This window comes from Phalacrocorax aristotelis, chromosome 2, assembly GCF_949628215.1.
Source record: "Phalacrocorax aristotelis chromosome 2, bGulAri2.1, whole genome shotgun sequence".
NCBI lineage: Eukaryota > Metazoa > Chordata > Aves > Suliformes > Phalacrocoracidae > Phalacrocorax > Phalacrocorax aristotelis.
In genome coordinates, this window is record NC_134277.1 from 81,753,602 (window position 1) to 81,773,105 (window position 19,504).

Sequence of the window (19,504 nt, forward strand, 5' to 3'; positions counted from 1 at the left end):
TGGATTTCGCCTATTTGTCTCTTTTAGACAAGCATTCAGAACTTTCTGCTGTTTAGACCTTTTTTTTATGATCACATCCTTTCTTTTCTTTGATGATGTTTCTCCGTTCATCTGTTGTAGCCTAATATTCTTTAATCATTCCTTATCTTTATTCCATCCTGCATCTTCAGCACTATTTCTACTATCTGTCATAATCTCTAGCTTCTGAATTAGGGATATCAATATATGATTCATGAGACGTAACCCCCCTTGTGTTTACATGTGAACTATATGTTGGGTGTCCCACAGTTAGCCTGTCATCTCTACCTGTGGTTATCTTTTGTCTTTCTCTTCAGAGAGCATTTAGAGCTACTATTGCTTGGCTTGCTCCCTAGGCTTTTTGTACACTCCCTCATTAGTGCTTTTCCACAAATTCCCAATGCTTACTCCTCTCTGCCATAGCATTTATCTTACAATATCTCCTTCTTGTTACCTATTAACAAAGATTTTTCAAATTTTTTTTTTTAGTTCTCTTACCAAACCCTTTTGCATCTTCTGACTTATAATTTCATAATATCAATGACAGATTTTGAAAGCTGAAACGATTATATTACATTTATAGATTTTTTACAAACTCCAATTTCACTCCTCACACAAAACCTACTATAAGTAGTGGGAACAAAAAGGGGGAAAAATAAAAACAAAACAAAAAAACCCCCAAGATTTTTTTTTTTTCTTTAAAAGGGGCATCTTAAAAGAATTGGGAATATCCAATGATGTGCTTGTTTCCAGGTTATTGTTTTCCAAGTTACGGGAATATCATGTAGCCAAAGACCTTTCTGACATCGACTTCTGTGAATATGCAGCCTTTTCCTCTTCTCTATTATTCTGCTTCATTAAACAGTTTATTTCAGGGGAGAACAAGTGTCATTATTTCATGACTTTTCCGCTAGAAAAAGCAGAAAATTTCTATTAATTCCACTTGTTATTTGTATGGATAATTTACTAGGGAGGGTACTTGCAGTAGTTAAATATCACATAATTCAGTTGGGAGGAAGGAAAAGGAAATGTAAGTTTCAAATTCAGCTCTACAGTGGATATGCTGTGGGTTCTTTTTCCTAGCTAATTATCTTCACTGAGTCTTATCTAATATGTCTACATCATAAACGTATTGTGAGGTCAAAGTCATTAATACTTGTATGGTGTTTGAAGATACTTGCAAGGAACACAATGAAAAGGGCCAAATATATTAATTACTATTATAGCACCAGACCCTAGGGAGATGCAAACATTATAATTAAAATTATGTTAAAATATGATTTCTGAGAACCACAATAATCTGACAAATGATAGTTTATTTCTGGGCCTAGCTCTCCACTGTATAATCCTGGTTTATCATATAATAAAATTTGCATAAAATTTGCAAGTATTAAAGGAGAAAATCACAGAATTCCTATGTCTTATTAATAACATAGCTGATGGCATATTCTCCAGTATATTTTCATTGTCTCCTTTATGCCGTCCTATAGAGTTCAAATCCTGAAGGCCAAAGACTCTTACCAACTTCATCAGAAGCAATCTGTGCCTATGTAAAAGACAGAGCAAGACCCAGACCAAGTAGTGTTGACTAAGTCGCACCTGCACTGTAGTTTTGAAATCCCAGCACGACTGATCACCTTCAGTGCCTTGGGATTTCTGGTCCAGGTTTCACAGCAAAGCAAACAATATATTTGTAGTACTGAGCATCACTGGTCTTCGGTGACTTCAGTGAACTGAAGCAAAGCAAAACAAGCTGGTGGTTTGACAGTTGATGTGCACAATGCAACTGATATACTGATATACTCCTCTTGTTCGCTTCTTTGCATGGTTTTAATCAGGTTTTTCATAGGAATCATTGGGCCCTCAGCGGAAGCCGGGAGAGCATGTCTCTCTTCCTCTTATGAGCAAGGGCCAAGATCAAAGTGGTGACTCCTGCATACTGAATGGCAGGCAGAAGTGTAGCAGTACCCTTGCACAATGTTCATTGCAGCTAGAGAGAAGGATAGCTGATATGATTTGTTCTGTTTCATGTATATGTGTGTTAAAACAGCATGAATTAATATATTACGTGTATTATGACATTCATAACTGAGGCAGCAGTAACTATTAGACACATATTATTACATTGTAAATGGATTTTTTATTTATTTAATTTAAAGCTATTAAACATGTTCTTCAGGTTTTTTTCCAAATTATCCTTCAAAGCTGATTCTACATGATTTTTTAAACTAAAATGAAACAAAAATCTCATACAATTGACCTATTAATAAACACTGCTAGTTTGAACATATGAAGAAAACGTGAAAATTAGAAACAAGAAATAGTTGTTACATGTAATAGAGACAAAATATCACCTTTCATGGGTTTGCAATGTAGACTTTTCTGATTAATACATTGTCCTGTTGTGGCAGGTGCCTTGATGATGACTGTTCTCTTTTTACAGATGTAAAATGGAGGAACTGTAAACTTTAGTTGGATAATGCTATGTTGATGTTGATCAGTGTACATGGTGGTTTGATTTTTTTTCTATTGCTTTCTCTTTTTTTTTTTTTACTTGCAACACTTAAGTTACTGAACATGATTTGTTCTTATTTATCTTTTACACAACACCTCTTTGCTATTTCAGAGAAAATATTCTTTAGGAGCAAGTATACATTCCAACACTGCAGATTACTACGTACTCAGATGGTCTAAAAAATGCATTTCAGAATCAAGGCAATACTACTCAGAAGTTAAATACATTCAACAAAAAGGCTTCTGTATCTTTTAATGGAATAGTTATATAGACATATATCTGCAAATAGAGTTCAGTGTGGCTGGAGATATGACACACCTGTGACCTGGAAACAGATGAAGTTTTTAGGACAGCTCTACCACTCCTACATTCTTATATTTTAAGGATGTTCAGATTTTCACTTTCAGCCCTAACCTAGATGATCACTAAAGTAATCATTAGTACAGTAGAAAGTATTCATAATTTTTAATCTTATTTTTTCATTACACTTGTTTAGCAATTTTTTATCTTTTTAAAAAATTTTATTTTGTGTTTAAGGCTTTGTTCTGTTAAATCAGTGATTCATTCCATTTTAATATCTGTAATAATACAACCAGGAATTTCCCTTCTTTATGAGATGCAAGTACTTTTAGGGATTAACTAAAACAAGTATTTCTGTTCTAAAACAGTTGAAAACTGAACATTTCTGAGAACTCATCTCTGATTCAACAGGCACATGCTCATTCCATTGATATTGGTGCAATTGTTCACATGACTGAAGAATCGACTTGTCAAAAGCAGATTTGTTGTCATCTTTTGAAACCCCAAACTGAGGAAGCTTAGGATTTACTTCTACGTATATTAGAATATATAAGTAATGTAGTCAAACTATGAGAGGGAATAAATAGTTGTGCCAAGAGGCTTGGATTTACAGGTGCTTTATTTCACAATATTTGGCAGTATTCGGTGGAGGGAAAGAATTGGGATAAAAGGAGAAATAGGTCTGAAAGTCTTCTGATCCTCAGAATAGCCTGTGACTAAGTAGTCACACGCATATGATGATTTATTTTATTTTCTTTGGGGTTTTTTGACTTCTTTCCTATATACTTAAAAACTTTTCTGCACTTTATGGAGGTACAGTAGCCTTCTTTCTAGTTAATTTCTCTGGTGGAAGAGTTGTACAGGATGTAGAAACTATTTTAATTCAGCAAGAAATGGCAGAGGCAATGGTAAGCATTTCATGTTTTGAAGGACTGGTATATTCCACTAAATTTTAGAAATGATCTTTAAGATTAAAGAGTTTTCTAGAGTTTAATTAATAAAAGGATTTCAAAGTCCATATAGCAATATTTCTTCCATTAGTATCTATCTATATTAATACTTAGAAGGAAGGGAGAACTGATGACTAGTTCTTTCCAAGTTCCAATGACTTATTTAATCATCTTTTCCTGTCATGTTCCTGCATGTGTAGTTTCATATCATGTTGACATCATTGGAAAAAAAAAATTTCTATTCTATGTAATGGAAAGCAGATATTTATTGTAATAAAAACAAATAAGTTGTCTGAAAAGAGGAAGTGAGTACATAAGTATGAAATGATTGTAGCTGGGTAAGGATAAAAATTCAGCTCAACTATAGCTATTTACCTTTGCTAATTAGATCTTAACCACACTTGTGTGATTAGGGAGGTTTAGATTCAATTTATGTAGAATGAGATCCTGAAATAGGGAAGAAAGTACCTGAAGTTGACTATAGGATCATAAATATGTTTGAAAAGCCCAATAGTCATTAGCTGAAATTTTATTTGGGGTCTGCTCAAATGGAAATTGATGTTATTGGACCTCCACTTACTATCATGTGAAACTATGTTGAATTTGAATGTTTTAGGTACTTCTGTGGTACAAGTCACAGCTACTGATGCCGATGACCCTTCATATGGGAACAGTGCCAGAGTAATTTACAGCATTCTTCAGGGACAGCCATATTTCTCTGTGGAACCAGAAACAGGTCAGGAACATTTCATTATTTCCATTTACCATGAACTGTAGGCTTTTTTATTTTAAAAATCTCAAATCACCTAAAACTTATTTTTAAAAACTAACTGAAATGAAATAATATTTCTTGCTTTTTTTCATCATAATTTATAATTCTTATTAAAAATATAGAAACTTAGAATTATTAGAGCTGGCACTATGAAGCATAAGTAACTTAACAGCGGTACCATTGATAGCTTAATGATCTAAGTGACAACATTTCTGATAAAGGGAAGAAGAAGGGTTTGTATCCTAGAAAGTGTTCGTGGTTTTTTTTTTTTTCTTAATGGTTCTATTTAGACTAATAAAAAGTGTTCTTTCTACTCATAAACCTTGTGCACAAATATCTCGAATAATTTTCAGCATGAAATGTAAACTGGAAAGGGAGCTATGATGTTTTGTGAAGGTTTGTTTAACAAACAGGTAGCCTGTACTGAAGGCAATTTATAAGGCTTATGAACAGAAATTTGTACTTTAAAATATGAAATTAATATTTTAGAAGTATATTTCACAGACTAATGCAAAAAGATGCAGCAGATTGCTGTACATCAAAAACAAACAGATTATTAACAATCTTCATTTTTTCTTCTTTTATTTAAGGCATCATCAGGACTGCTTTACCAAACATGAACAGAGAGAACAGAGAACAGTACCAAGTAGTTATCCAGGCAAAGGACATGGGAGGACAGATGGGTGGATTATCAGGGACCACCACCGTGAACATCACTTTGACTGATGTCAACGACAATCCACCACGATTTCCCCAGAGTAAGCTGCATTTAATAGTTGCCTTGCACTGTAAGAGCTTCAAACTAAAGAGTTAAGCAACCACCATCTGGTTTAATTTAGAGTAAATCTAGATTATAGGGCACACATGAACAAAAGGCTTATGTACTGATTTATTCACTATTATTAAAGCAGTATATTACATGTTGCAGCATTTGTTTGTTAGGAAAACAGTTATGTGGTCAAATATAACTGCATCAAACCTGGAATAGTTTCCAATGCTGTGGAGGGGGTGAGGGGGTGGGGGTGGTAGGTGGATCCATAAGAGCATTAGAGCAATGTTTTTCTTTTCTCTTACCTATAGCTTAAATCCTATACACACACACAAACACACACACCCCGCAAAATAAAACAAGTAGTAATTCTAGATATGCAGAAATGTTTGAATTATAGTATCTGCTTAAATATTTAATAATGAAGAACATGGAAAAGAAATTACTTGAAGGGAATCAAGCAGATTTGTACTCTTCTAGTTACAGTGCTATAAAACCTAATAGAAAATTTCCCAAAGTAAGGTAAATGACATTTAACCATTTTTTTCCACCTTAAGTTTACCAAAGCCTTTTATAAATCTTTTTAACTTCTTATAGTACAGCTATCAAGACTTTGTATCCTTGAAGTAAAATATAGAAACATTCTTGGTCTCTATGTAATATGGAAATATTAACCTATGTTACATCAAACTTGTCAAAGTTTAAGCATTTTACATACATTTGAAGCATTTTTGCATATACTGAAGCTGTAATATTTGCAAGATGGTGTGGATATACTTAACAGTTAAAGGATTCAGAGTATCCTCATCACCTATTTTTTCTTCTATATAGCTCTACTGAACCCAGTAATTACTGATGATCAGCCTTCAGGCTCAAAATAACAGATTCAGGTTCAGATTACTCTGATTTTAACATGCTTTTTATGGCACAAATGGAGAACATAATTTTGTTCAATTTAATAATGTAGTTAATATGTGTTCAGCTCAGATGTTTATCAGCATGTGATTTAATATACACATTCAAATTAGAAAAATCATGAACAACTGAGTACTTACAATTTGTGCATTTCCACACAGGCCGTATACTGGACAGAATTTCTTGTTAATTTGTCATTTTATGTTCTTTGTATTTCCACAACTTTTTGATTTATTATTTTTCTTCTTTCCATTTGTATATAGAGAATTATGGTAATTCCAGGGCTGTGTAGTTGAGGAATGCTGTATTACTTCTCTCTGGACATATTGAGGAAGACGATTCAGAGAGATGTCAAATTCAAAGCTTTACGGAAAAGCTAATTTACACACTTAAAACGGCATATAAGCATCAAACATGCATATTTATGCTCTTCTTTTTTTCTTGTTTCTTAGACAGTGTGTTAATACATAGAGCGGTGGAATCAACTTTCTAGACCATTTTTACATGACTTATCTGCCAGTCCAACATCATATTTGAGTCAGATAAGGATCTGATGTAGCATCCCAGAAATATCTCTGCTTTTTTTCTACTAACGTCAGTGTAAATCAGTTGTGACCTTTGCTTTAAAGAAACTTTTAGTCTTACTTTCATGGGGAGGGGGGGGGCATTATTGTTTTGGTTTGGTTTTCTCTCTACTTTCTTTCTGCCAATAGCTTTGCTAGATATAAATGTATGTTTCACTGGAAATGAAAACTAAAATATTTATAAAGCTGACTCATTTTACTAGATATATGAAAATAATAATAGCTATTGACTTTAAAAAAAATCTTTATATTTAATCTCAAAATGCAAACACACATTATAATGATTTCCATTTTAATGGAGTTAGTGAGACTACTGGAATAGACACTGATTAAGTTAAATTATTCTTATTCTGTTCCATTAATAAAAAACAGATGTGTATTAGGTTTGTGAGACAATCATATTCATATCAGATTTATACATTACCAGGTAAAAAATTATAAGGTTTATTATGTTTTCACAGGACTCAGTAGCATATTACAGCTACATATCAATAAAATGTTTCATAACAGATTAAGCTTCGCCCACAAGAAACTCAGAATTGTAGAAAATTCTACATATTGTATTTTATCATACCTTCTCAAAAAAACCCAAAAGAGCCATTAAAGCCTCTTTTTTAGTTTACAGAGCAAGGACTCCTTAGCATTTGTTTCTCAAAGATCTCCTGAAAACCATGTAGGTAACATTGGCTTTTCTTCTGAGGAAACATTACAAAATTTAAAATGTTATCAAGGTTCTGCACAGAAAGGCCATCAGAACCTCAGATATTGGATCCCTCTTTCAATTGTAATCTTTCCAAGTGTCGTCAGAAGTAAGGACATGATCAATGATAAATGGAAAAGTGGCTTATGGACTTAGGAGCCTGAATCTGACTGAAACTCAGTGTAGCTGAATGGTGTCAGCCCATGACTCCTGTGAGACTATAGCCTGTATTAGTCTATAAAAATATTTACCTTTACATTATGTGCCTATTCAAGAGTAAATGGGAATAAGGGTAAACATGCATAAGATTGCTTTTTCATTCTTTATGACTGAATGAAGTATTTCCAGACACAAGGGCGTAGACTTTATATTTCCAGCTGATTTCCACTCTCCTTAGTATATGGAAAAGCTTTTACTCTCCTTGATCCTCCCATTTTTATTCCTCACAGACAAATGAAAGGGCATTACTCACTGGAGCAAATCTAAACACTAAATTACTCACCTTGAGGAAGAAAATAAGTGAGAAAAAAAGGATTAACTGGAGAGTTTTGCAAAAATAATTCTAGTCTGGTGTAGTCTGTGTTCTGATACAGTGTCTAAAGCTGCACTGCAACCCATACTTAGTCAATGCATTAAATATCTTCAGTGACAAAAATAATAAAATGAAATTTCTCATTCTGTGGTGAAGATTTCTATAAATGGATAGGTTAGACATAAAATTATCTTTCAGATGATAGGTTTCTGGTTATTTTCACACTCTATTTCCACTACTTTATTAGCAATTCAAGATATGAGGTCTTAGCAGTTTGTAGACTAAATTAATGAGTTGGGTATTGCAGCGGGAGTCAGTGTCCACAAGGCATAGCTTGTGGATGTAGTTTTAAGCACGTCAGAAAAAAATGCGGGGAATATTTGGCACACCATAAAACTAATTATAACATATAAATATTAATTGGGGAAAAAAAAGTGGGCTTTCGCCATAATCTCACATGGTACTGAATAAACGCTAAATGGGAGCAGAGGCTATTTTTGCTTCTGTTTTTTTTTTAACCATTAGGCGATTACAGAGAGATTATATACTAACGTAGCAAAGTACACAGATTTAGGTATTAAGAGAAAGGTAATGAAAATGTCAGAGCAAATGCAAAATAAATCATTTGATTGAAACATCAAAATGTAACTGAGGAAAAATAAATTCATATAAATAGAATGTGGAGTGTATATGGCCATAAAGTCTTAATTTTGCTGCTGTATTCCTGTTTCATATCAAAAGCTGCCTAAGTAAAATTATATGAAGAAATTAAATTTCAATATTTTTCATTCAACATTTAATTACAAACTATATGTGAATGTGGTTTTTTTTTTTTAATTTTTGCCTTTTTTTTTTTTTAGGTTTGGCAAACTCTAACAGAACAGAAAAAAATAGTCCTGTAGAATGAGGGAAAGTCTCAAACATCCCAATGAATAATAAGGGTTTTTTTCAGTGAGTGTTCCCAAAACCAAAGCCAGTTCCTTTGTCACTCTGTAGCTAGCTTGTGATACAGTCTGTTAACACACACTGACAATCCTCACAACTCACCTGTTCTTTCCTGAAGATAAGATCATGTTGCCAGTGCCCTTCCCATACTGCCTTGCCACTGCTCTCTCTCCACAATTCTTCCTGATTGCACAAAACTAGTAACTCCCTTTATGGACTTTGCTGTACTTCTTACTTGTAATGAGAACTTTATATTATAATGAGAATTGCAATCTGTAATTTGTAATTGCATTTTCGATAGCCTGTTCAACTTTTCTCTGTTTTGGTTCCACTTTTGTGTTACTGTTAACTGAACTATCTTTCTAACTCACTTTACTTACCTGATGAAGTCTATAAGTAAAACAGCAAATCTTGGAACACTTAACTGAGGCCAGAGAAGGAAATGTTTTTCAATAGAGCTCTGATGACTTAATTTTCATCTTTAGAATGACAGCTGTATCTGCATTCATTTTAAAATCTTACTCTGAGATTTCTTCATAGTGCATTATGTGTCCCACGTGTTTTCCTACCGTATGTTCTGACAGATGGGACAAGAGATAACCGTTATTTACAGTTTTCACAGTAAGGCTAGGACATAGAATACTAAAATGTATGGTAAGATATTTATTTCAATTTATTGCAGCATGTCTGAAAGATGACAGTTTTACTTCTATGTTTCTTATCAGCTGTTTCTTATCAGCCTATCCCCGCAATAAAGGGATACAACTGAGCTAAGAAAAGTAGCACAAAACCAAAATTGCAATGTTCATAAGCTTGATTTAAGTATTAATTAACCTCTTTAACAAGTACAGGTACACCTTCTGCTTGTGGATTTTCAAAAACCTACCCCTGCATTAAGATGTCATTCAAATTTATTTATCTATCTAATTTTGAAAGCTGAAAGGTCAATCTGCTGCTTAGAATTGGCCAATGAAGTCAGAGGATTCTGTTCTTTGTATTGCTTCCATGATAAAATAGATGCAAAATGTATCCCAAAAGATTCATCTTAGATATTAAGGGGGAAAAAGCAGAGTGAAGCCTAAAAAGAGCACAGAGCAGCCTTTGCAGGTGATGTTTCAGGAAAGACATTCAACGAAAAGTACAAACATAGTTGATTCTTCTTTGAGATAGGAGAATAAAGGTCCTGTTCAATCTATTTTACTATGATTTTGTTTTTCTACAATTTTGTTTTCAATCTTCTACCTAAAGTTTTCCCCTGCATAGTTCTCTGCCTCACATTTTGCCCATCCTCCCAGTATTAAATGGCAAGTTCTCTAGAATAAAAGATACACAAAAATATGTAATCAGCTATTGCGTGACATAATGCTACTTAATGCTGACATAATGTTACTTAAGGCATATGTAATGGTTTGTGGGGCTCCTGAGTGGCTCTTTCTCTCTTTGACAGGTACCATCCACCTCCGCATTCCCGAGTCCTCCCCAGTTGGGACAGCCATTGGCAGCGTCAAAGCCACAGATGCAGACACTGGAAAAAATGCAGAAGTGGAGTACAGAATTGTAGATGGAGATGGGACAGATATGTTTGATATTGTGACACAGAAGGACACACAGGAAGGCATCATAACTGTGCGAAAGGTGTCTATTAACACCGTTCACTAAATGATTTTGGTGTCAATATTATTCCACAAATGTTCTTTGGAAAAAAGGGCTTAGATCATATGATGACATGTTCTAACTGCTTAATGCTTGCAAGCATTCCCCATCAGTGACTGAACAGTACTATTTCCTTTTAAGATGAACTGGAAATAACAGGTGGTAACAATATCTGAGATGCAGCCTATCTTTAAAGCATTATTGCCAGCAACATATGTAAAAAACTGGACCACGCCCAATGTGTTAGTACTAATTATCCCTGTGATTTCAAATGCAGACTTCTATAGTATTCATGTAACTTATTTTCTTCAGCAAGCAATAGGCAGTTCACTCACTACTGCAAGACATAAGTTTTCCTTATCTAGGAGGTTCTCACCAACTTAGGCAACCAGTGTATGCCAGAACACAAAGACACTCACGCAAGTTGAGTCGCAAGCTTTATTGTTTGTTTTCTTCCTGTCTCCAGCATGTCAGCTGGTTAACACATGAGCAGCGAACAATGATGGTGTCCATTTCACAGCTAGCTTTAGTTCTGCCCTCTGTCTTGCACCTCAGAGCAGTTTCAAAGAAATAAGGTCTCACACTTAGAAATGCCATTCTCCTGCTCCTCAACAGTCTCCCTTCCAAAAGTCCCTCAGTCCTTTTCTTTGGGATCTTGAGATCTATTTCGAAAGAGTTTGGGCAACATTTCTAACATGAAGCACTGTTTATATATTAGCTTTTAAAACAAATCTCCTGAAGCATAGAATAACAAATTAAATTAAACACTACTATAAAATATATCTCCACATCTTTTGGTAATGGCAACTTCTGCAAAGATCAGAGTGTGTTCGGTTTTAATCTCTATGTTCTTCTATGCTCATAGTCAGCATTGTAGTTTACCTGGGAAGGAATGAAAATACAAAAGTCTGGGGCGCAATATATTTCGTTTTCCTAAAGTTTGTGAAGACTTCTCTTGGGATGCTGCTTTCTTGCTTGCTTCAGATTTTTCACACAGACTGCTATTATATTAAATCAATAAAGTCTTGAAAAAACAGTCTAATAACTGGATCAAGCATAAAAAATTCATAAGTTATAACACAGCAGCTCCAAAAATGTCACCAATAAATACTAATGAACAAGATCATCTCATTTTATCATTAGCAATCTGACACATTTTGCTATTTTCAGGATGCTTTCTCCTATTGATAAATAAGTAGCTTATTTGGACAGCACAGACAACAGCATTAACTAGCAAGGAAGAAGATAGGCTCAGTTTGTTAATTTTTGAAAATATTCTCTATTTTTTTATTATTTAGCCACATTGATTGTAATTTCTGTTTTCAATGGTGAATAACTACAAATACTTGGTGTTTCTTTACTGAGCCCTTAAGTTTAAGTTACTAAGTCTAAATGTAAAACCTGCTGCAATAGAACTTTGTCTATACAGTTTTTTTAATACAAGTTCTCACAGACAAAATAATTCCTTTGCCACAATTTCATATATTTGGGCAATGGTTTTGCTCATTATTGGTGACATGTAGGAATGCCTGTAAAATCCACATGTTCTACATCCATGTTTTGCAGCATAGCCTGAAGAGATGTCCAAACTGGATGTGAATGTATTAGTAACAAGTTAACTACATCCGCATGGTGCACCTTCTGGCAAATTATGCCAGCTAATTAGAATAAAGCAGAACTAACATGGCTTCTTTGCTTCTAGGCTTGAAGCCAGCATCCCTTAACAGTAGCATGCTGTACTTTATAGACACACCAATAGTCTCAGATCTAGCTTAAGCAGCAGCACTGTGTTGCATTTCTCAATTATATTAATAGATATTCTCCCTTCTGCTCTAACTACTTTTTTAAAACAAGCTTGGGCAGTGGGGAAACTCATTCTTTCACTGGACTGCATCCTTCTGCTCTTAAATGGAATACTGAAATTCTAGGCTGTCACTCTGGCATCTTTCATTAACATTAATTTGCATTTAAAAGCAGTTAGGCAGAAAAAACAAGTGTTCTACTACCCATTTTGATGAATGAAAACCACCAGTTTGATATCTCCCTAGAATCTGGGGGGAGTTAATGAAGTCTTCTTTGTGTCAGAAAGGTAAATTCTCAGCTTGCTCATTTCCTCAGTATCATTAATTAGCTAACACTTTTCATCTATGACAGTTAGAAAAATTTGAGGAATAGAGGTTCTTTTCTATCCAAAATGATTTCTAATTATAACCTTGAACCTTTCCTCATTTCGTTTTAAAAAGGAACTGCTGACAAAAATGTCAAATCTATTTTACAAAAAAAATCTCTGATGTTGGATTCATTAAATTAAATGAAGAGGAACAAGATTAAGCTCTTACTGTTTCCTTGGGTATAGAGAACTCTGACACACACACCCTCCTTAAAAGAAACCTAAAACATTCCTGATATTTAAGGCCAGCTACATTTGTTTGACAATGAGGACACTGAGGCCATTTTCAGTATCCAAGAGTTTATAGGATTTTCTAAGAAATATTAGTATTAAGTATCTTGTTCTGAAATGTATTTCAAGTCTGTATTTCAAATATTTAAATGCTTGTATGATTGTTTCAAATCCATACCCTTGTGAACTATCTGCAGAATTCACTAAATAATTAGTAAATTTGCACTGAAAATCTTTTTGTTATTGGTGTTATGACAATTCAAATAATATTTAGGAAGAGAAACTTCCTCTAAAAACAATGGAAATTCTTACTGGAGAAAGCGATTTGAAGTGTATTGGGGTTCCCCCAACCCAGGACAAGAGCTGATAAGGCTTGAGTCCTCTTCTGTTTCCATTATGTATATAGGTCAACATCTGTCAATATGTAATGTAATTTAATAAAGTTTATCATCACCTTCACTTTTAGCCACTGGACTATGAGACAAGACGACTTTATACCTTGAAAGTAGAAGCTGAGAATACCCATGTGGATCCACGTTTCTATTATCTTGGGCCTTTCAAAGACACAACTATTGTGAAAATCTCTGTAGAAGATGTAGATGAACCTCCCGTCTTCAGCAGATCTTCTTACCTTTTTGAAGTGCATGAAGATATTGAGTTGGGGACAATAATAGGAACAGTAATGGCACGGGATCCTGATTCAGCCTCAAGTCCAATAAGGTAATACTCCAGTCTCTGTAAACACATCATTTGCTAAAGTAATTAAGAGAAATTGTAATACAACAAGAATTTTCACATACACGGTGTACACAGGAAGAAGATGCCAATGTTTTTTTCTGTTATTAGTGTCCTAGAGATAGATAGAATTGAGTCCAGCAATAGACAGAGAGAGAGAATTTGCCCAGCAGAGAGCTACAAAGACGACCAGGGGACTGGAGCATCTCCCTTATGAGGAAAGGCTGAGAGACCTGGGTTTGCTCAGCCTGGAGAAGAGAAGCCTGAGGGGGGATTTCATCAATACCTATAAATATCTAAAGGGTGGGTGTCAGGATGATGGGACTGGACTCTTCTCAGTCATGCCCAACAACAGGACAAGGAGCAATGGGCACAAGTTGGAACACAGGAAGTTCCACTTAAATAGGAGAAAAAACTTCTTACCGTGAGGGTGACAGAGCAGTGGAACAGGCTGCCCAGGGAGGCTGTGATGTCTCCTTCCCTGGAGACTTTCAAAACCTGCCTGGATGCGTTCCTGTGCCCCCTGCTCAAGCAGGGGGTTTGAACAAGATGATGTCCAGAGGTCCCTTCCAACCCCTACCATTCTGTGACTGTGATTCCAAGTACGATGCTATCTGTAAGCCTCCGAACACCTCAGGGAACAGCGATTCAATTGCACACAAGAGACACAGGAAATATTTTCTAGTACTTCAATTCTCAGAAAACTTATAAAATTACACATTGATTTCAAGTAGGCTCTTCAGGACTATTTGCTTCACACTGTGAAAAGATGCCAAACAAGCCCATGGCCCAGGAAAGGCATAGAGTTGTATAATGCTTCCTCTGGTCTGTCCTGGAAAGTATGCAGTGCGGATCTCACCTGCTCTGGTTTGTGCCTCCTGCTTCGCAGGCTTGCCAGAGTGATAGCTATACAGAATAAAATTATCACAAAGTGTGCTCAAATACCCTGAGAAATTAGACATTGAAAGATTAATATGTTTAAAAATCTTTTCTATGTATGCCACTAGATGCTACACGCTACATCACATCTAGTTGAATGTAGTAAACTATATTTTGGTGTGGGTTTTTTTTGTTTTTCTATAATGCATAATCTTTAAGAAACAGGAAAGACAACGCTGTCCAAGTTGGATGTGTGTTGTCTGAAATACCGAACAAGGACAAAAATTACATTCTGGCAAAAGAACCTTATTTACTAACTTTGAAGGCAGTTGCCACATACTTCTTAATGAGGCCCAGGTGGTAAAACTGAATTAGGAAATTAAACTGAATCTAATTTTCTCTTATGGTGATTCATGTGTATGGAAAAGATAGGTGATAACACCAAGCTTCTAAAATTTAAGAATATATAAATAACTTAGCATTGCATCTTTATCCACTCTAATTGCATGAGACAACTGACAATTTTAGCAGTAATACTTTCTTAACTGTGACTGGAAAAAGAACAAACTTGGAGCTTTTGCTCATTTTGCTCCTGACACAACTTAATGAATTGAAGAACTGTCGCAGGTATTTCACTCATCACTACCATTTACAAAGAATAACAACCTAAAAATTATTTTATATAATTTTTCTGTGTCCTGTTAATGTTTTTTTTCATTCTGCCATAGAACATAATTTAGCAGAGGCAGGTGGAGCAAACCAATAGTAATAAGACCAAAGAAACATCTAAAAAATTGAAAGGGACCATTGAACCTAGATTTAGTTCACTTCAAGAAAAATATTGAAGATATATGCCGTAATGTTCTTCATAGCACAGTCATTTCTTTTAGCTTTCATTTAAAGCTATCTACTTGAAGACAAGAACTTTAAAACAATTTGCACAGAGTAGATCGAATTCTCTTTAGTATTTGCTCTGTTCCTTAACTTCCAAAGTAACCTTGTATATTCATTCAAACAACAATTACCTAGGGTAAGTTTTTACAAGCTTTTACTTCATAAAATATCAATGTAGAATAGAAAGTACTGTGTGTTTACCCTGGATGTGAAGAACTAACATTTAAACTGAAGTATTTTGAAAGTTGTCATATTTTGAAATTAGGGCAGTTTAATTTAACTGCTATTAAGAAAAAACATTACAGCTTCGGGTTGTAGAACTGATTCAGTTTTTCTCTTTCTTTTCTGTTAAGCTGTTATTTTAAAATATTAGTTTATGTTTATTAAAATTCTATATAAGTTAGGCTTCCTATAAATTGAGGGCCAATTGCTTCCTGTTGCACTAATTTCTATGTCTGTTCAATGCATATGGAGGTGTTTTCTGAAAATAATAATTTTAGTAGCACTTGCACGCCATTAGAAGTAATATGACGGGGTAAAAGTACATGCTTATTTCATGGCTATTATCAAATGGTATAGAATTTTTAATAGAACAATGTGGAATAGATTTTGTTAGCTAGAGAAGTGATTATTGCCTATTGAAAAACTGTTTGTGATGACAAAATAAGTTATTTTCCTCATTAAAAGTCCTTCCATGGATGAAGTAAGATCAAATGGTTATCATATAAGCCAAATACTCTTAAATATGATTTATCTGAAAAATAGCAAGCTTTTGTTTCATTCTAACAGGTAATATCGTCAGCTAGTAGTAAAAATAAAATAATAATTTCAGCACATCTGTCCTGCACTTTCAGAAGTCTGTTTTGGCTGTTCTAATTTCCTTTTGTTTTGCTTTTGTATTCCTTTTGGTGTCAGCTTGTTTGTTGTGGTTTTGTTTATTTGTTTTACATATTTATGTTATTGTGTGTGGTGGAGTGAGCAAACAAAACCCACCAAAATGTTACAGATACTCGTTTCATATTACAGCATTTTTTCATTTGGCTCAATTTAGTTAAGTACTGTAAGTAAAAACATATACACCTGATGAGCTGTTTAGATCATGCATAAAAGTTCATAGAAACATGAACAACTGTTTCTATTGTACTGTACAAGTGTACTAGCGGCCTTTTTTTTAAATTTGGCCCAATTCTGCCAGGTAGTTAGATAAATATTCTGTACTTTGCAAAATCCTACATTTAATTCCACATCAAAGGTTCAATCCAAACTTTGAAGGCAGTGTTAAATATTAGAAAAAATGCAGGAAAGAACAGTGTTCTGATTCTAGTTTGGCATTCTGCTCTATTGTTTTAGTAGAAGTTTTGCCTGCCAAAGTATAGCAACTGTAGCAACACAGAAGGTCCTTTAACATCAGTATATTCATGAAAATGAAAGTTCTGCATGTTAACTTATTTGTATAGAGACTTTTTTTAACTTGATCTCTAGTAAATTAATATATCCTAAAGTGTAGAAGCTAAGCTTGTAACAGTACTTTTGAAAAGCTCATAAATTAACAGTCAGTCTCAGTCTGAAGGAACAGTACATCAAAGATAATTTTCCTTTCAGGATTAAAACAATTATTTAATTATTATACTGCAATTCTGACTTATTTTTTATAATTCGTATACATGTATATAAAAGCTCAGATGATAAAATTTTACACTATTGTATAATATTTATGAAATTCCTGCAATTTTTATTCCTCATTCTATGGAATTAACTTTGAGAATTTTCATAAGTGTTTATAGAAACTAAATATATGTCTTCTCAAAACTAACCTTTTTAATATAACCTAAAACCTATATTGACTTGTTGTGAACCATATGCTTTCTTCCATTTTCTATCATTTTGACAATACTTCTTCTTTCTCTATCATATTTAGGTTTGCCCTGGATCGCCACACAGACCTTGACAGGATATTTAATATTCACTCTGGAAATGGGTCCATCTATACTTCTAAGCCACTTGACCGTGAGATATCACAATGGCACAATCTTAGCGTTATAGCAGCTGAGATCAGTAAGCCAATTTGGTCTCTTTTTCCTTTCAGTTTTCCTTAGACTGCAAAGTTACAGCTATGACGTCAAGAGAAAAAATCTCCCTTCCTCCCCGACCCCTGCCTTCTTCTATTAGATATTCTGGGAAAGTAAATGGTGGGTAGCCAACAGAAGCTGTCTCCTCATTGCTTATTTCTTCACCGACTTCCACCACTGACCTTTAATGTCCAAGTTACTTCTGAAGTGTGACCCAATTGTATAACAACACTGGAATAATTCTGTCTTCTTCCTTTTCTTTGAGGACAATGACATGATTTTGCTGTTAAAGTAGCAGAGTTCAGGATGGTAATCTATGTTTTTGTCTCTATCATTTTCTTAATTTCCTTAGAAATAATTTCATTACCTCCTCCTATTGTATCTACACCTACAGCTCTTGGGATCAATACCTCTTAGAAGTTAGGTTCAGTTTGATCCCTAAGCTGTAGCATTTCCTGGACTATTTAAACCAGTTATCTGTAGATATTTTAAGGTTAAAAATACAAAGAGGAAAGCAGAGATCCTCCTAAACCTCTGACATTATTGAGATGAACTCTAATCACCCAAGAAAAATGTTCTATAGGGACAAAGGTCTGATCTTTGAAATTGGGATCACTTGCTTTCAAAGACACTGTTCTCTTAGGGTTAGTTCTACATCAGTCAGAGAAAGCTGCTGACCAGCAGTGAGGCATGGATGGCAAGAACTACATTGCAGTGAACTAAGTGGAACATCGTGTCCAGCCAATTAACTACCCTTAGCCTGCCTGTCTCCACTTCTGTAGTCCAGAGCAACAGGCTGGTTGTATCGAGTGCACCCAGTAGCTGTGCTTTTTTTTTTCAAACCTTCTTTTTTCTTGCGATGTATACTCCTGAGCTTAGAATCCTTCATGTTGCTGTCCAATGTTGTAAGAATACTTTTCAGAAGTATTTCTATAATGAAAAAAAACTTAGTATCCTTGTATGCTTATATCATAGTTCCAAACTTATTTCCTTGTGAGGATACTTTGAGCAAATGTACTTTCTGGACCTAGTTGGAGTACCTACCATCCTCCAAAGAGGTACATTAGTTTTGGAGGAAGAAGTGAAGGGGTAGGCTAGATTAGGGTCTTTACATCTCTAAAAATATTACCTGTGAAGCACAACACAATGGAACAACAGTGTTAAGACTAGAACCCATTTGGAAAGTGAATACAAAAATGCAAAAGGCTACAAAAACCAGTGCCTTATACCTGCCATTTTAAAAAATTCAGGATGTCAAAAAGATCCACATTACACTCTTTAGCAAAGGTGTTATTAATAACAAGTGAACTTAATGCCAGCTACTCCTAAATGTTTACTGCTTTATTTGAAGCAGCCTAGAAAAAAAAGGGGGGGGGAATCAGTAATTTTTAATCATCTCTACTGTTACTGATCGTATTCCACTGAAGTTGCAACATCATATAGTATTTAGCTACCAGCCAGCCAAATTCCAAGAAATGGCTGCACTTTTTTACTCCCAGGCATTATTTCAGATTCTTGGAATGGCAACTAGATCAGCAAGTAGGAACAGGGGACACTTTTATTCCCAAATTAACCTGTACTAATGACAGGGCACTCTAAATAATAGTAGGGTTTTGATATTTGGCAAGGGGGAGGTTACAATTCTTGTTTCATAACCTAAGGTCTGAAAATCTACATTCATATTTTTAAGGCAATTTAAACATTAAATATCTGATTCTAATAAATTCTTTACCAGATTTTTTTGGGGATTTCTCCCTATTTATTAAGGCACAAAAGAAGAAAGTCAGGCTTGAAAAATTTTCAAAATATGTATGCACAAAGTGAATAATGTCTTTTCTCTGTAAAACAAAACAGATCACAAATAATTTTAAAA

General features: G+C 34.5%; 1 protein-coding gene across 1 annotated transcript in view; it reads left to right on the forward strand.

Moving 5' to 3' along the window:
- The window catches only part of LOC142053108 (cadherin-10), a 114,752-nt gene that overhangs the window by 81,086 nt on the left and 14,162 nt on the right, over positions 1-19,504 (forward strand). The window contains exons 4-8 of the mRNA XM_075084227.1: positions 4,400-4,519; positions 5,146-5,313; positions 10,448-10,635; positions 13,521-13,774; positions 17,481-17,617. Of these exons, the coding sequence (XP_074940328.1) occupies positions 4,400-4,519; positions 5,146-5,313; positions 10,448-10,635; positions 13,521-13,774; positions 17,481-17,617 (867 nt within the window). The remainder of the gene's footprint in view (positions 1-4,399; positions 4,520-5,145; positions 5,314-10,447; positions 10,636-13,520; positions 13,775-17,480; positions 17,618-19,504) is intronic.